Here is a 19100-nt window from a genome sequence, read left to right as displayed (position 1 = left end):
CTCTTCAGATCTGCTCCCTTTTAACATATCAGATCTGCCCCTTCTAATTACACCAAGTTTGCATCAAGGAATACCAAATGCCTTCTATCTTCTTGAACTAATTCGCACAGTCCTCTTCTATATTTCGCACAGTCTTCTTCTATATTTCACACCTTTAGTTGCAGAGCTATTTCACTGATTGCATGAGGAATTGAATGATTGATTTGAGTTTGCATTTGATCTTTATTTATATGAGCTCTTAACCCATATAACTCCAAGTCGGCCTTAATGCATTTTGGCGCCAATTTGATTTAATTGTGGCGTGGTACATATTTAGTGTGGCGTGGAGATATGGAGTTGGTCCTATCTTGGGGGCACGTTACCCTTTTTGGGATAGGACCCAATCCTATATGGGTTCGGATGTTGCCTTAAGGCAATCCGAACCCTCTTACCTAGTTATAAACATCATCTTGGCCTCTTCTAAATATCTCCAAAGAGTGGCAAATTTGGTCCACTATAAATGATGTTGGCCTGCATAGAATCATAAATATTTTGAATGGCCTTCATGAAGCTTGTCTTCACCTCAACATGTTGTACTTGAGTAATTACGTCTAGCCTTTAAACATACCAATTCATATTCAATGCATAAACAACCATGTGCAAGGGAGAGTTGAGCTTCTCCCATCGAAAATGAATGATTGGCTAAATGTATTCATTGTAGAACTCTAATGTGAAATCTTTCTCTTGTACAATGCACTTGACTTGGCCAAGCATACCATCAATACACTCATACACTATTAGAATATTGTAATGTTTCTTTAATGGTCATCGTAGTCTTCTTAGTCATCTTTAGTTTATTTAATTAGTTTTTATTTTCAGCTTCAGTTTACAAATGTTTCATTTAAAAACATCGTCTTGTATTTGTCTATTAATAACATCGAACATCAAATATTTTAACATGGTATCAAAGTTGATATGAGCCTGTCTCCATCACGGGAGGGCTCAGGCTTATGGGAAGGCTTTTCCGGTTCTCTGTTTTGGTATAGATTTGCAAAGGTGGGTTTCTATGTTCAAACCCATGAAGGGTTTTGACCTGTCTTCTAGGCAAAGATCGTGTAGGATTTTTGCATGCAGAATTTCGTGGGCTCTTTTGGAGCTATAATTCAAAAATTTTGTGGGTTCATGGGCAATTCGGATGCTGCATTTGAAGATCATGGAGGTTTTCTTATGTTTTTTCATGCACACAGATTTTTGGATTTTGTTCGCGACTATGGTGTTTTAGATCTGCAACCCGCATTTGTATTCTGCATTTTGCGACCTAGGGTTTCAGATCTTGTGTACCTGTTGTCTAGGGGTTCGTGGAGTCAGGCATTTTCTGATGTCTTTCTCCCTGCAAAAATGCGACTAGGGCATGCAATCTGCCTCTTTGTTTGGTCACCTGGAGATGTTTTGATGGGTTTTCATAATTTTTTTCCCTTACAAAATTTCTGATGGGTTTATAATTTTTTTTTCCCTTAAAAAATTTTTGAACAGATGTTCCTGTCTTAGGTTTTTTACCGTTTTTTTCTGAAAAAACGATGCTTTGTAATCTTTCATTTCTGGGTTTGGTGATTTTTACTTCAAAAGTTGTGGCTTCTTGCAGTCTGTTTTGGGGCGTCATGCTCATCTACAAAAGTTTGTGGACGATTTGTGTTATCCAAAAGTTCTCCAAATTTTGGGAGGGTCAGTGGCAAGCTCATCTCAGTGACAAGGTCAATGGCAAGCTCATGTCACAGAACATTCTGAGAAGAAGGGGGTGGCCTTCGCTGTTTTTTGGTAGTTAGCACGATGACCATTAAGGGAGGGTATTAGAATATTGTAATGTTTCTTTAATGGTCATCTTAGTCTTCTTAGTCATCTTTAGTTTATTTAATTAATTTTTATTCTCAGCTTCAGTTTACGATTGTTTCATTTAGAAACATCGTCTTGTATTTGTCTATTTAAGGAGACTTTGTCTCTATTGTTTAATAACATTGAACATCAAATATTTTAACATACTCCTCTCCAAGGCTAAGTGCATTTGTGTCCCCATATCTAATCACTCTAAAGACTGGAGTAATGATCGCAACAATGTATCTTGCATCAACCCAAAAAGTATCTCTTCACCACCTCCTCCACCCTCTTCCCTTGCTCTGACTTAGAATCAAACCACCGTTCCAACTACAATATATTGCAAGCATATGAGCAAATCCTCTTGAATAAAGTAGAATCGTGCTCAATCTGAGGTTTACATTTAGTTTAGATTAGGAATATGATATTGTTATTGATTTCTTTTAATGCTCTAAATTCATTGCTTTTAGTTTGGTCGAGTGTTGTAAATAGCAATCCATCACCAAGAAGCCTAATTACTTCAAAAAGAAGAAGAAATATTTATACCACTCTCCAAGACAAATATATTGCCAAGGTGTAAAAAGCAAGAAGGGTTTAAGTTGTAGAAACGTCTCCCCAAATCAGTATGAGGAGATGAAAAAAACAGAAAGAAATGTTATCCAAAGTAATGGGAAAGAATTGTTGCACTCACTGCAATATGAGTGAGCATTGACATGAAAAGCATTGGAAACTTCATGCAAGACTATTCCCAAATAGATTCATAGGGCATTCCTGAAAGGAAGAAGCATAAGCAAGAAAGAGGAAGTTGTTCAAGCACCTATTGTTCAAGAGGTTGCAAATAAAGAAGAAAATCTATCCAAGGAAGAAGCAATCAAGACTAACCAGCCCATAGAGAAGTCCCCATCCACATTGACAGTGCATAATAGTAACAAGTCCATTAAAGGTTTAATTGGTAGACCAAAGGAACCTTTGCAAAGCTAATAAATTGATTGGCATGCATATGAGTGTATAACACTCACATAGAGAAGCTTCAAATCATTTATTATGTTCCATTTGTTTAAAGGAACAAGAAGGGTGTTGGCATTGCATGAAGATTGTGTTGATGAAGTATAGTGTTGTCATTGATGTCAATAGTAACCGGTATTGAAGATGTATTGTAACCGGTATTGAAAATGTATTGTAACCGGTAATGATGCAATAAAGCAACCGGTAGTGAAGCAGTGAAGTAAACCGGTATTATTATTGAAGCAGAGCTCAACCAGTAACCCTAACACGTTGAGAACCAGACCCTAATCGATGAAGTTTGGAGAATCGATTGTGATGATCTATAACCGAATGCTGATCGGAGATGAAGATGCCACATATGCATGTTGCAGGTGATGAGTTCAAAGTGGATTTGGCGCATAGAGATAACTGTTTATCTTGGGAAAGATCAAATGCATAGCATGAAGTGAAAAATGCATGATGAGCTACAGGATCCAATGTGCGGTGATCCAAGAGCGGTTGAAGTTGTCTAGAACAATGTGTAGTTGATTACTATTTAATCTAACGGTCAAGATTGAATCGACATGTTTGTAATCTCTATGAGATCTGTAGGTTTTGTGTTGTGTTACCCACCTATTGTATTTGCTTATAAGGTTGACAAGTTGTTTCGTAATTGTGTTGGCAAATTTGGTTAAGTGTGATTGTTGCCAAACCAGAAGGTGTGTCTGCAAAATGTTGTGAAGGCAGATAGGAGCGATAAAGGATCTGATTAAGCGAGGTAGTGTTATTTCTAGATCAGCAAAGAACCTGTCATTCTCTAATCATTACAGCAGTTAAATCCCCTAACCGGGTAAGCTTTAACAGGCTTGGTGTTGTTGAAATCCTCTAACAAGGTGATCCATTAGCTTGGATTTGAAATCCTCCTCCGAGGTTACCTTTAACAGGGTATTGTAGTCAATCCCTTAACCAGGTGTTCCTTAACCGGGTTTGTTCTTAACAGGACATTATTGTAAAAGCTTCTAACAAGGCTTGGTCCCTAACAGGGTGGACTTCAGAAGAGTTCAGAATACTTGTGGGTATTTATCCCCACCGTGGTTTTTCCCATTTGGGTTTCCAAGTGAAAAATCATTGTGTCAAGTGGTGAATGATTTTGTGGATGTGTTTTTGATATGGTTGATATGAATGACTAGTAAATCAACTTAGATATATTTAGATGACCGGAAAAGATCTGAAATGAGTTATTATTGGTATTAAGTGAAGTGGTTTAATGTTTTGGTTAAATGGTATTTGAGTATCAGTTCTGTTGCATTGTATCATTGATGTTTTGATCAACCAGTAAAGTTTGATAGTGCATTTATTCAGAGACTAAACCGGTTCAGTTTAGTGATTTGATTTTGAGTTGAAAGTTTGTTTGGTGAAAGTTTAGTTTATTTTCTATCTACTAATTCACCCCCCCTCTCTGTAGTTGACCGGATCCTTATAGTTTCATCATATTATCAATTGGTATCAGAGCATTCCAGGTCCTCTTGAGTTTAAGCCTAACAGCTTGAGGAAAAGATCTAGGAGAACATGATGAAGAAAGAAGGTCCGAAGTTTAATAGAGAAAATTACAGAATCTGGAGTGATAGGATGAAGATCTATATCAAGAGCTTAGAAAGTCAATATTGGGAACATGTTGTTACTAAATATAACTTGCCTAGTGGGATTTTGTCAGATGATCAAAAGAAGGAGCAACAGGAGAACAATCAAGCATCGAAGGCCATCATCAGTTCCTTGTCCAATTCAAAGTATGTTAATGTTCATGGATTGGAGACTGCATATGAAGTTTGGAAGAAACCGGAAGATATCTATAGCGGTGATGAGCATGTTAAGATTGCCAAGGAAGAGAGTCTTAGAGGAAAATTTGATGATATGTGGATGGCTAAAGCAAAAAACATTCAACAGTATGGTCAGAGAATTAAGGAGATAGTCGGAGAAATCAAAAGTGTTGGAGGTACAGTGGAGGATACCACAATGGTTAGCAAGGTGTTGAGAACCCTTCTATCGGTCTATGCTATCCGAGTTGCAGCCATTTAGGAACTCAAATCTATTGATAAGACTAAGGTAACTCTTGACTCTATCATTGGTAAATTGACTGCTTTTGAATTAAATGGTTTTGATGGAAGTGTTCAGAGATCAGAATCTGAATTTAAAGCCTCAGTCTCAACCCCACCGGTAAGGAAAAGCAGAGAAGTGAGCTACAGTCATGAGTCTAGATCCAACAGAGAGGTAGATGATGAAGATAGTTTGATAGAGCTTGAAGCATTGTTGGCCAAGCGGTTACCAGAGGTACCGTTAAGTACAGAGGTAAACTACCGTTGAAATGTTTTGCATTTAACCGGATTGGACATATTGCTGCTAACTGTCCTAATGGAGATAATGAGGAAAAACGAGAGAAGTACAAGAAGTATAAAGGCAAAGGTAAAAGAAATTATCTCATTACAGTGGATGGAGGAATTACAGATGAAGAATCTGAGGAAGATGCAAATGAGGACATTGTCTTTGTTGCTATCAAAGAAGAGATATCAGATCAAAAGGCTTTGGTCTCTCACTTAGACAGTTCAGATGATTGGATTATAGACAGTGGTTGTTCACACCACATGACCGATGACCGGAGTAAATTTCTTACTTTGAAAGAATTTGATGGAGGTATTGTGAGATTTGGGAATGACTCACCCTGCATGGTGAAAGGGAAAGGATCCATCTCTTTGAATGGTAAGAGTAGTGTAGATGATGTCTATTGGGTTGAAGGTCTGAAACACAATCTTTTGAGTGTTGCTCAACTCAATGACAAAGGTTACCCATTGGAATTCAAGAATGGAGTGTGCAAGATTTCTGGAAGCAAAGGTGAACTAATTGCAACCGGCAAACAGACAAAAGGTAACTTGTTTCACCTAAACTCTAAAGTCAATAGTTGTTTAATTGCAAAAGTTGAAGATAGTTGGCTTTGGCATTGGAGATTTTGTCATATAAATTTTGATAACATTGTAAGAATCAGTAAGTCAAAATCTGTAAGAGGTTTGCCACAGTTGGACAAACCGGTGAATGCTTTGTGCAAGGAATGTCAGTTAGGGAAAATGACATCCTCAACGTTCAAGAGCAAATCTTTTTCAGCTGAACTTTTGCTAGATTTGGTCCTTACTGACCTATGTGGACCAATAAGGACTAGGAGTATTCAAGGTGATCGGTACTTCATGATTTTTACAGATGATTGCTCAAGGATGATGTGGATCACATTCTTGAAAGATAAGACAGAAGCATTTAGCAAGTTTAAGGCATTCAGAGCCTTGGTTGAAAATGAAAGTGGAAGAAAGCTTAAGTGCTTAAGAACTGATCAAGGTGGTGAATTTACTTCAAAGGAATTCACTAGATATTGTGAAAACAGTGGAATTAAGAGGCAGCTTTCTCCACCTAGGACACCACAACAGAACGGTATTGCAGAAAGGAACAACCAGTCAATTGTTGAAGCTGCTAGGACTATGCTAGTTCAAGGAGGTGTAGCTAAGACATTCTGGAGAGAGGCTGTCAGCACAGCTGTTTATACAATGAACCAGATACTGGTTAAAAGAGGTAAGGACAAAACACCCTATGAGTACTAGTATGGTAGATCACCTAATGTCAGTTAGTTTAAAATTTTTGGTAGCAGACGTTTTATCAAAAGAGGTGATTATATTGGTAAGTTTGATGCCAAGAGTGATGAAGGCATATTTCTTGGTTACTCCACCAAGAGCAAAGCTTACAAGTGTTACAACAACCGGACTAAGAAGATCATTGAAAGTGTCAATGTCCGAGTTGATGAATTTCCTGAGAAATCAAAAGAAACCAGTAAGGAGAAGGAAGAAGAAGAACCTTACACATTGTTTTTGGAACCGGAACCGGTAAAGCCAGAAGTTGGTGAACAGAACAGAGAAGCCCCAGTTCAATCGGAACAGGGAGGTCCAGCACAAGATGAAGAAAGTGAAGAAGAAGAACCTGATAACCAAGATCATGTTATTCCAAGGTATGTTAGACTCAATCATAGCCCCGATCAGATTATTGGAGACATGAATGCAGGTGTGTTAACTAGAAGAGGGATAAGAGAAAACTCTTGTATGATCTCCACCATTGAGCCTAGAACAGCAAAAGAAGCCTTTGGAGATGAACACTGGATCAAAGCAATGGAAGAAGAACTTGACTAGATAGAAAAGAACAATACTTGGTCATTGGTACCCAGACCAGAGAACAAGAATGTAATAGGTACAAAATGGGTATTCAGAAATAAACTGAATGAAGATGGAGTAGTGGTCAGAAATAAAGTCAGACTGGTATGCAAAAGATATGCACAAGAGGAAGGTGAAAACTATGGTGAGACATTTGCACCAGTAGCAAGATTGGAAGGAGTAAGGACTCTACTTGCATTTGCAGCATACAAAGGATTCAAGGTGTATCAAATGGATGTTAAATCAGCATTCCTAAATGGAATATTGGAAGAGGAAGTCTACATTGAACAGCAAGATGGTTATGCTTTGACTGGAAAAAAGGATATGGTGTGCAAATTACATAAGGCATTATATGGATTGAAGCAAGCACCTAGAGCATGGTATGAAAGATTGCACTCTCACTTAGTGAAGATAGGTTTTCAAAGAACCAATGAAGACAGTAACATATATCTCAAGCCAGAAGGAGATAAGATATTGGTATGTGAGGTATTTGTGGATGATGTCATTTTTGGAGGTCATGATGACTTGTGTCATGATTTTGCTAATGAAATGAAGAATGAGTTTGAGAAGTCACTGGTAGGTGAGATAAAAAATTTCATCGGTTTGCGAATCCAACAGATGAAGGAAGGTATTTTCATCACACAATCCAAAAATGTGAAGGAAGTGTTAAGAACTTTTGGAATGGGAGACTGTAAACCAGTTGGAACACCAATGGTTACAGGTTGTAAATTGTCAAAGGAGGATGATTCTGCACCAATTGATGAAAAGGAGTACACATCCATGATAGGTAAACTACATTATGTTGTCCACAGCAGACCGGACATTGCTCATGCAGTAGGATTGGTTGCCAGATTTCATAAAAGTTTGAAGGCGCAATTAATTATGGATTATGGTATCCATATGCAGGAAACTTTGATTTAAGAGTCTATACAGATGCAGACTGGGCAAGCAATGTTGATGACAGGAAGAGTACAACTGGAGGAGCAAATTTTTTTGGAGGCAGACTAGTGTCTTAGAGCAACAAGAAACAAAGTTGTATCTCTCAATCAACTACAGAAGTTGAATATGTTGCAGCTTACATGAATTGTACCCAAGCAATTTGGATGAAACACATTTTGGAAGGTTTCAAGTTGAAGATATCAGAACCGGTGAGAATTTTTTGTGATAACACAAGTGCTATAAACATTTCTAAGAACCCAGTGTTGCATGGTAGAACAAAGCATATTGAGCTGAAGTATCATTTCCTGAGAGAAAAAGTGCAAAGTAAAGATGTGTCACTGGAGCATGTATCTACTAAAGAATAGCTAGCAGATATCTTTACTAAACCTCTACCTAAGGCTACATTTGAATATCTTAGAGGTAAGTTAGGGGTTGTACCCCTACATGAAGTCAATTAAGCAGATGTGGAAGACATCAATCCTAGAGCCTATCGAAAATCTTGCAGAAGGATTGGTGTAGAGTGGAGCTACTCCACAAGGGGAGCAGCTAATTGCAGATCGATGAAGCATGGATGAGAACCAGAATGGTTTACCTTCACTTTGGCATTGTTGTCAAAGGGGGAGAAGAACTGTATATGATTGATAGCCAATTACTAGCTGAAGATATGAAGATACAGTTGAAGGACAGAATATGATTGGAAAATGCAAACCAAGATTCCTATACCTATGTATGTGATTGTCATGATTGCTTTACTCTCAATCATGACAATCAATTGGTATTGATATTTGTATTGCCACCAATGCCAAAGGGGGAGAATGTTGGCATTGCATGAAGATTGCATTGATGAAGTATAGTGTTGTCATTGATGTCAATAGTAACCGGTATTGAAGATGTATTGAAACCGATATTGAAGATGTATTCTAACCGGTAATGATGCAGTAAAGCAACCGGTAGTGAAGCAGTGAAGTAAACCGGTATTATTATTGAAGCAGAGCTCAACCGGTAACCCTAACACATTGAGAAGCAGACCCTAACCAATGAAGTTTGGAGAATCGGTTGTGATGATCTATAACCGAATGCTGATCGGAGATGAAGATGCCACATATGCATGTTGCGGGTGATGAGTTTCAAAGTGGATTTGGTGCATAGAGATAACTGTTTATCTTGGAAAAGATCAAATGCATAGCATGAAGTGAAAAACGCGTGATGAGCTACAGGATCCAATGTGCGGTGATCCAGGAGCGGTTGAAGTTGTCTAGAACAATGTGTAGTTGATTACTATTTAATCTAACGGTCAAGATTGAATTGACATGTTTGTAATCTCTATGAGATCTGTAGGTTTTGTGTTGTGTTACCCACCTATTGTATTCGCTTATAAGGTTGACGAGTTGTTTCGTAATTGTGTTGGCAAATTTGGTTAAGTGTGATTGTTGCCAAACCAGAAAGTGTGTCTGCAAAATGTTGTGAAGGCAGATAGGAGCGATAAAGGATCTGATTAAGCAAGGTAGTGTTATTTCCAGATCAGCAAAGAACCTATTGTTCTCTAATCATTACAGCAATTAAATCCCCTAACCGGGTAAGCTTTAACAGGCTTGGTGTTGTTGAAATCCTCTAACAAGGTGATCCATTAGCTTGGATTTGAAATCCTCCTCCGAGGTTACCTTTAACAGGGTATTGTAGTCAATCCCTTAACCAAGTGGTTCTTAAACGGATCTGTTCTTAACAGGACATTATTGTAAAAGCTTCTAACAAGGCTTGGCTCCTAACAAGGCGAACTTCAGAAGACTTCTGAATACTTGTGGGTATTCATTCCCACCGTGGTTTTTCCCATTTGGGTTTCCAAGTGAAAAATCATTGTGTCAAGTGGTGAATGATTTTGTGGATGTGTTTTTTAAATGGTTGATATGAATGACTGGTAAATCAACTTAGATATATTTAGATGACCCGAAAAAATCTGAAATAAGTTATTATTGGTATTAAGTGAAGTGGTTTAATGTTTTGGTTAAATGGTATTTGAGTATCAAATCCGTTGCATTGTATCATTGATGTTTTGATCAACAGGTAAAGTTTGACAGTGCAGTTGCAGTTTTTGATTCAGCGACTAAACCGGTTAAGTTTAGTGATTTGATTTTGAGTTGAAAGTTTGTTTGGTGAAAGTTTAGTTTATTTTCTATCTACTAATTCACCCCCCCCACTCTCAGTAGTTGACCTGATCCTTATAGTTTCATCATATTATCAAAGAGAACTAAGAAACTAACTCCATTTGTAGGGAGGAGTTTAATCCATGAAGGGTGATTACAAATCAGCCATCTACTCTTTGAGAACCACAAGTATGAATAGCCCACTGCATCAAAAGATTACATCATTTCCCACATTCTAATATGTTCATGTTGACATGCAAATCATGCAAGATTTCTTTACCACTTCTAGCACATGACAATATAAGTAAAAAGAGTCACTAAAAGTTGAGAGAGCATTCCAAGGAAGGATTGAAGACCAGTGCAACACAAATTTGTAAAGTCTCCATTGGAGACAAATTTGCAGTTTGCAGTAAAAAGGGTATAAGATACTTGCCAATTTGAGGTATTTTATATCTGTGTGGTTTGGGAAACAAGTAATATTTATTCTGAATATTAATATTACCTTGTTGAGGTCTGCCATAATACCGGGATTGGGATCTTCATTGGTTCTCTCCCAAGTTATGGCTTGAGGAAAAATAAAGTTACATTTGCCGATATATAAAGTTGCAATTAATGTGAAGTTATTGATATTTGCCGTTCTTCCAATATTGATGAATTAATATTATAAGTTGCTTGCAAATCATTTGCAGAATAATAAGGGTGTGACTGATATTGAATAAGTCGTTGTTTTAATAATAGACGGCTCCTTTCTAATATTCTATCAAATGCCCCCTCTATTTCTAATGATCGACAGTTGAAGATTAAGGTTGGGTGAAATAATTTTGTATGTGGAGCTGATTGATACTTTGGTCAAATCAGTGTATAAAATCACCGTGAACTCTCAGCTTAACACAACAAACAGGTACTCCACAAGCCGTAAAAACATTCTCAGGTGAATAAAGGTGATTCAGCATGCTGCGCCTGTGTTTGAAATAGCCAGAGAAGAGATTGTGCCAGCAAAAGGGATCAGAGGAACAGTTCAGGTCGGGCCTAGAGTTTTGTCTTCATCGAGCTTGTTCATTTCTAAGAGGATTTCAATTCATTAAGGAAAGTATTAAAGTGCGGTTCTTCTGTGCCTGGTGTGAGTTGGGTCCTGAAACACTTTGGGTCCAATAGTTCTTTTGACAGAATACACTTGTGTGAGTCTGCACTAAATTGAGATTAATGCTAGCACCTTAAAAGGCTAAGCATTAATATCTGAATGTATCATACAATCTGCTGATGGCAATAATATTTAAGAGCAAGCAATTTTGACTGCAAAGAGGTTAGGCTTTAATCTGCAAAGAGGTTAGGCTTTAATCTGGTTCTCTGTAGTATTTGTATGGTCATTTGTTGGTTTTTATAACTAGGTAGGAAATTAAAGTTGAATTTGTTAGTCTCAATTAATTTAAGGAGCGGATTCCAATTGCCCAGGCAACATTGGAATCCGCCCTTAAGAGCTCGGCCCTTTTACCTTGAAAGGGTAACGTGTACCCTTTAAGGCTGGGCCCTTCTCACACGCCACTCTCCTATAGGGCCGACCCTATATCTCACACATCATAATATGCCTCTCACTTAAAGTGAAATGTGTTAAGGGAAAAGGTAATTAATAAATTATATATTTACTACAAGCCGACCTTGTGAGAAAGGTATATATATGTGCACTTCAAGATGAAATAATTCATTTTCATTATCACATCATCGCTCAGCAAACCTATCCCATGAACGAACTACTTTGGTGATCAGCGATGTATAATCAGAGGTTAGCGAACTGCATTTAGAGGGCAGCAACCTTGTCAAGACACAGTGAACTCTCTTGCAGGTCTGCGAACTGATCTGTAGAAGGCAGCGAACATCATCTAAGGGTCAGCAGATCAACCTTGTAGACAGCAGTCTCAATCTGCCTTCCTCCTTGACACAGCAACAGTTGTATTGCAGATAAGTTCATAGTTTCTATCTGTCCTAGGATTCTATGCATATTTACTGACAGCTTTATGTAAAGCTCATTGTAAACTCTGTTAAATTATAGCCTAATCTAGATAATTTGGTTGCTGGGCTTTTCCTCCAAGAGGGAGGTTTTCCCAGGGTACATGTGTGTTATGTGCATAATTTACTTAGCATTCTGATTTTCATTCTACATTGCTAATCTGGTTACTTAAAATCAACATCATTATCATTTCCAGAATTAATGATCGTTATACCTGCTTGGGACTCTTTATTGTGTAATCTGATAAATATATCAAACAAGCAACATTTAAAACTGCACATCTTACATTCTTATCTGCAAGTGCCATTGATATTGTTAATTGGGAAAGAGATTGGTTTATTTTTATAGTATCTCTATTTAGGGATATTACATTATAGCATACAGGTATAGGCCTAATTTCAAAATTATAGATGCTGCAGAGAGTTTGTGATGCCTTTGGTATGCACATAAAAAGTTGTAAACAGCTTTAGCGAAATGTAGCTGCATCGCTGAATTGTTATATGCACAGGGCATAAGGTTGCTGCAGGTTTTTCCAAACTTACTTAGTATAACAGTTGTAAAAGCACATTGGTGAGTATCTAGAATTAAGTTTGTGGGACTAAAATTTCCCATGGTGAAGATTAAGTTGCATAACAATGGGTCACCAATATGAAGGTGAGAAGAGCACTCACAGCAAATAGCACTCCACAAAAAGACTGCTGATTTGTTGGATGTGAAGCCATGTTCCTTCGTTGATTTTGTTTCATTCCCTGTATGTTGCATTAGTTGTTGATGCAAACTTTGAGAGTTGCATGATAGCAGTAACTTTGTAGAAGGAACCATAGTTTCATTCCATATATGCTGCATTTGTTGTTGATGTAAACATTGAACTGCAAGACCCACAACAGGGGAGATTTTGTAGAAGTGGTGATTTATTGTAAACCACTTAAATAATGTGAATGTTTCCTTCACTTTTTCAAAGAATGTGAACAACAAGGAGGTTATTGTGGCAAGCATCTCCACAAGAGAGCATCACCCTAGCCAATAAGCATTTATATTGCAACAAAAGAAGCTAAGAGGAAGAACCAAGAACACAAAAGCAAAAGCACAAAGAGTGCAAAAAGAGCAAGACAAGCTAAGGAACATGGCACCCGAGAGTGCAAGAAGATCATTGGCAGGTATCTAAAGGAGTCAAGGGCTGTGAGAAAATTTTGGTTTTAAAAAGTACAAGATGGGCCATCAATCTCCAAGAGAAAAAACATGGGCATTCCAAGCGAGTTGCCAAGAGCACAAAGTCACCCAAGAGTGCAAAAGGATCAGATGGCAAGTATATGAAGGAGTCAAGGGCTAAACCAATCTTGTTTTGCAAAGTACTGGTTGGAACTGCAATCTCGAAGGGAAACATTAACAGTCCAAGAAAGATGATGAAGAACAAAGATCCCACTTGAGATGATAGAAAATGAATTGTTACCTTTTCTTTCTAGAGCTTTTGTCGGATCCAAAGCCTTCAAGTTAATGATATGTAATCCAAAATTGGATCATGAAAATCATCAAAGTCAATTGAGGAAATCAGCTAATGGGAGTGTTTACAACATTATAAGACCTCATAAATGTGAGTTTGTTTTGGGGGAAAAACCAGCATAAGTGAGATATCCAAAGTGGAATAATATTATATTATCCGATCCCTCTTGAAAAATATGCACTTCAAAAACATGCACTTGAGTTCAAGTCTGGATACAACAGCATAAGAGAGATATCCAAAGTGGAATATTATTACATATCCGAAAAAATGGTACTTGATTTCAAAGTCACTGAAATGAGTTAACTATTATTGAATATCAGAAGTTTTTACAACATGCTAAAGAGACAAAGGCAAGTTTGTTTCAGGGGAAAAAACACCGTAAGGGAAATATCAAATATCTAAAGTGGAATATCATTACAATTTGGATTCCTCTCAAAAAGTTATGCACTTTAAAGAAAAAGAACTTGATTTCAATTCTGTGAGCACAAGTTATGACCTCCGCAAGTTGAAGGAATTGTGAAACAGCTAAGAGGTAGTTTTGCTTTTGTCAATGCTTTCACAACTGATAGTTCTGTAAATGGCAATTTTGTGTTTGTGTAAAGTGGTAGTTTTGTCCCAATGAAACATACAGGAAGTGGAAGCAATTAGGAAACTTTTTATCTTCATATTCCAGACTCTTGGGATTCTTGTTTGAGACTAAAGCATGTTGTAAGTTTGCCAAAGACTTCAAGTTAGATAAGGCAATTGAATGTCTAATTAAGGCATTGTATGCAAAAAAAATCATGAGACATCAAAAACATGGTAAAGAGTGAATTGTGAACACTGAAAACAACAAAGCCAAGATGAAGGAGGGTAGTCATGTTGGCCAAGAAAACAAGTCATCCACGGTAGATTGCAGAGAGCATTTGCAAGTGTTAAATTGCTATGAATAATGTTTGTGTCCTTGAAGATCTCAATAAGGCAGTAAAACTACAAAAAAAGAGTAGTAGAAATAAGGAAGTAATGCTTCACTCTTTAAAGTTTTCCCATATTAGGTTTCTCCAGGGTAACTACTTCTTATATCTCTGTTTTGCTAATGTGTTTGATTTCTTTACTGTGTATTTTTTATTTTTACAATTAATCCACTATCTCAAACACCTAATTGAGCATGAGAAACAAGTTGAATGTAGAAGTACAAGCGTGGCACTTGTTAATCTCGTACTATGTTAATGAAAAACAAATTCTTGTGCATTACTGTTTTGTAGAATTCTAAGAAAAATAAAATGCATATCCCCAACCAGAGATTTCACAACAAACATTGGTAAGCTCTCAGATGGTATCCTGTTTCTCTAAATTCAGTAGATCCAATTTTTAAAATTTTTAGTGAAGTTGTTAATAGTCTTGTTCAAATGATTGAATGGATCATTATGGTAAGTTGTATTTTATTTGATAATATCTGCTAATAGACTCATCATTGTAGGTTACAAGAATAAATTCTGCAGGTCTAAACTGTTGCCATGCTAATACATGATTGCAAGACTTCACAATCACATAATACTGAACCCATAAAACAGATTATTTCATAAATTGCTAAGAATACACCATCACAAAAGGCTACTGGAATGGGACAATTGACATTCATGGTGGGGGTGACATGGACTTCTTTTTTTCACCTATCATCCAACTTGTATTAGTATTGTATAACAGTACTTGTATCAATACAAATATATCTCTTGTAAAAATAAAGTTCATACATAATCTAGCTTCTTTCTGACTAATTATTTTTCCTTTTAAGTGAATTCTTTAGGAGAAGGAATAGACAGAATTACCAGGACAATTCTGTGAGCTTTTATCTTAGAACCATCTCCAACTTCAAAAACAATGTCAGTATATTGATCAAGCATTGTCTCAGGTGCCCATGTTTTTAGGAAAGCAATCCGTGCTTTCAACTCTTCAATCTCTTTCTTGAGCTCTTCCTCAGTTTCACTTGCCTCTTCATAGCATTCTCTGCAGGTTCCCACAGAATCCATATTATATTCGTCTTTGCAAGAAAGGCATGACATTCTCAGCATACTCTCTCTCCACTGTTCACCGTATTCCCTTGCCATTGTAACTGAATAAGATGATATAAAAGCAACTTTATCAGACAAACCTACAAAAGGAGCTAAAAGTTTCTAAAAAGTTAATAAAGAAAGAAATTATATCAATCTTTATCAATGACCATCTCCCTCCTGATGACGATTTGCTGAGTGTGATCTGAAATGTCATTTCAAAAAACTTCTACACGGTTTACTACCAGAAGCTTTACTATTACAATCTCATAGACTGAAAAATATCATATTTTTAAAGGTTAATGGCAATTAAACGTACAGCATGTGACAATAGCATATCAGGAGTGCAAAAGAGACTCCAAGTCTCCAACAACAACAACAAAAAGCATCTAAAGAATATATAACCTAAACTAGGAAGCACATTGCATACAAGATCATATAATATAAAACAATCCTGTAAAAGGAAGGTTCCATGTCTCAAAAAGAGCCACCCAAAGAGCCAAGGAATGTTGCCCCGTGGAGAACATAACTCTAGTCTGCATCAAAATCAGGAGCATAAGAAGTACCAGCATCCTTGTCAAACATCGTGAAACTGTCGAGCTAATGGCCTGGGCTAAGAGGGTAGAGGTGAAAGTAGCTTGTAAGTATCTGATGCAGAGATTGACCAACTCAAGCAAGGATTGAATCTGAGAGTAGATAATAGGTGCAAATGAATGGTGCTAGCATGGGAATCTTTGGCTTTTGATGTCTTATAACCTTGTTGAAACATACATGCTATTTTTCAGCAATGATGCCAGAAAGATAACAGGCCAAACTGAACCTTCTATAATGACTGCTCAGAAATATCTGTGTAGTGGAAAAAAAAAGCTAGGTGAAGTGTCCGTGTGGCAGTGAATAGGGAGCAAGCATGAGCAGATTCATGTATTTGACAACATATACACTTTTCAAATATGTGTGCTTCAAAGTTAAAAAAATAGAATTGGAAATTTTGATGCAAAGTTGCGTTACAAAAATAGAATTGGAAATTTAGATGCAAAGTTACTAACATAATCCACAATTGTTGTGAACGTGACACACGCTGGGGGTACACCAACATGGTCCAGCAGCTGATATGAAAATGAACAAAAGAAATACCTCCGTTTCAACATCATCCATTTGGTGTATTTGCAAGGAGAAAAGATGCTTAGATGTTCATTTTTCTAGGAAGGAAAGGACTGTTCATACATTTGTGAAAAAGCAATTATGCTGGACGTAAAAGGAAAAACTCCAGTGGTGCTTTTAAACACAAATGAGAAAGGTTAAACCAACTGCAGTGCTTTCCAGACTACGTTTGATGCCCCACCTTCACATGGACTATCCCATATCACAATGGCCAACCTAAAGACTCTGTCCCAGATGAAACATTTTTTACAGAACACAAGAACAACCCACATGAAGACTTTGCCTCAAAGGTATACTGCCCATGCAAATGACAACAACAACTCCGAACACAACAAACCGCAACAACTCTCAGTCATCAATCCTCACATTCTAGGAAAATTAAAACAAAACTAATTACTCCAGCGATCCCAATTAAACAAACAACAAAAAGTAACAGACAAACTCCAAAGATTTTGGTGTACCATAAAGCATGGAGTGAAATTGAATTGCAAAAAATATGGAGCACATTCATGCGTGACCTAAGTTTACAATTATTAAGAGCGATCCAAGCATACCAAACACCATGTTAAAGGCAAGCCACAAAATTTTCACCCGAGATTTGCCAGGTCAAAAAGAAAAAGAAAAAAGATGTAACATAAAAAGGGCATTCCTTGCTTACTGAAACATTTTTCTTAAAAAAGGATAACCTAGATTTGAATCATTTCTCATCTCTGGCTATCTCATCCTAGCGATGGATCATGAAGTCTGACCAAAAAAAAAAATACGTAGTCAAATCCAGAAATCTTGCCAAGCTGAAACCTAGATGAGGATTCTGCTTAATTGAATCATTTGGATTCAAATGAAAGATTTGCAACTAAAAGGCTGTTCTGCACTTGAAAATTTTAACACCATAACTTACAAAGCATTCTTGCCTAACTAGAGCAATCTAGAAGCTAAAGGATACCTATTATGGAAATTCTGCCCTATTCCTACAGTTTTCAAAACAAAACAAGATTTTCCTTTTTGTTTTCAACGGATTTAATGGATTGCCCACTTAAACACACATTTGGATTGACTGGACAGTTGTAATACCTTCATTTGGGGTTAAAAAAGCGGTTTAAAGATTGACCCAATAATTCACAGTTCACCATTAAATGTCTAGTAGTGGTAAAAGATATTCTCATTTAAAAATCAAAAAGCAAAATTTTTGTGGGTTTTGAAGAGTGCCCACTAAAATTGAGTTAACGTTCAAATTGACAGTCCCCATAGAAGATATTTTCATATAAAATAAACAAAAGAAAAAAAGCGGGTATTGAGAATGCTCAGTAAAGAACATTTGTTTAAAGGATATCTGTGTTATATAATTTTGAGTTTAAAAAAACGCAGATTAACCAATAAAACGCAGTTTCTGATTAAATGATAGCCGTCTTAGTAGATATTTCCCTTTTTAAAAAATTTTAAAGGTTAGGTTTCGATGATTGCCTTGAAAAGAGTAGTTTTAATAGTAAGTTATAGGGCATGATGTTGTCAATTGAATATGTATATAATTTATACGCAGAATACCCATACATAGACCTGATACATGATTTTCATTAAATAACCTTGTTTGTTATTGAGATGTGGGCATGAATGCCAGTTGACATGAATAATAAAACCCAAATACTGTGGAATATGAATTAAATGCATTAAGCCTACCTCAGGTGAAAAAATAGCCTTGTAAAAACCAGATGAATGGGTCTGGTTTGCACACAGGAGAAGTGCATGAGACTGTTGTTGTTTTCTGCATACCCGAGAAATGTGATCCAAGAGAGAGCCAGTAACCTTTTGCGATATACTGTAACTCCTTCCGAATTAAAATGTGAATGGTAAATCGTACTGATTGTTTTCTGTTCGCGAATGCTACATGAGCAAAGTGAGTCCGGTCCCAAATGCTATACGTGTTAAATCGTTATTAGATAAAAATACATCGAATATGTGAGGCTGGAGGGGTGAAAACCTCAACGTTTGATTAAATCCGACGTTTTTTTAAATGTTTGTTAAGGGGAAGAACGCCTCACATTGAAAATCAAATAATTCTAGCAAATGCTAGCATAGATAAAGGAGTTTGGGATTTTTTATTTTTCTTTTAGAAACAAAGGAGTTAAAGACTTCAAATTGAAATTATTCAAAGTTAAATAAATTTAATTATGATATTTTGTTGAATTTTGAAGAATAGTAAATGATGTGTAAGAGTCGCTTGGAATTTTAAGATTAATTAAGATGGGTACTTCAATA

At 36.8% G+C, this 19100-nt stretch overlaps 1 protein-coding gene across 2 annotated transcripts in view; it reads right to left on the bottom strand.

Moving 5' to 3' along the window:
- The window catches only part of LOC131047993 (BTB/POZ domain-containing protein At4g08455), a 49938-nt gene extending 31152 nt beyond the window's left edge, over nucleotides 1–18786 (bottom strand). Inside the window, exons 1-2 of one of the 2 annotated variants that reach the window (XM_057981812.2) lie at nucleotides 18522–18786; nucleotides 15465–15642 (exon numbers count right to left, since the gene is read on the bottom strand). In XM_057981812.2, coding sequence (XP_057837795.2) covers nucleotides 15465–15642; nucleotides 18522–18589 — 246 coding nt within the window. In that variant the 5' untranslated portion in view covers nucleotides 18590–18786. Of the gene's footprint in view, nucleotides 1–15464; nucleotides 15749–18521 lie in introns of both variants that reach the window. The other variant, XM_057981811.2, reaches the window with a different exon arrangement.
- Between the last annotated feature and the right edge of the window lie 314 nt (nucleotides 18787–19100).

This window comes from Cryptomeria japonica, chromosome 10 (assembly GCF_030272615.1).
Source record: "Cryptomeria japonica chromosome 10, Sugi_1.0, whole genome shotgun sequence".
Lineage (NCBI taxonomy): Eukaryota > Viridiplantae > Streptophyta > Pinopsida > Cupressales > Cupressaceae > Cryptomeria > Cryptomeria japonica.
Note: the sequence above shows the minus strand (reverse complement) of the source record. Positions and strands in the feature narration are given on the sequence as shown.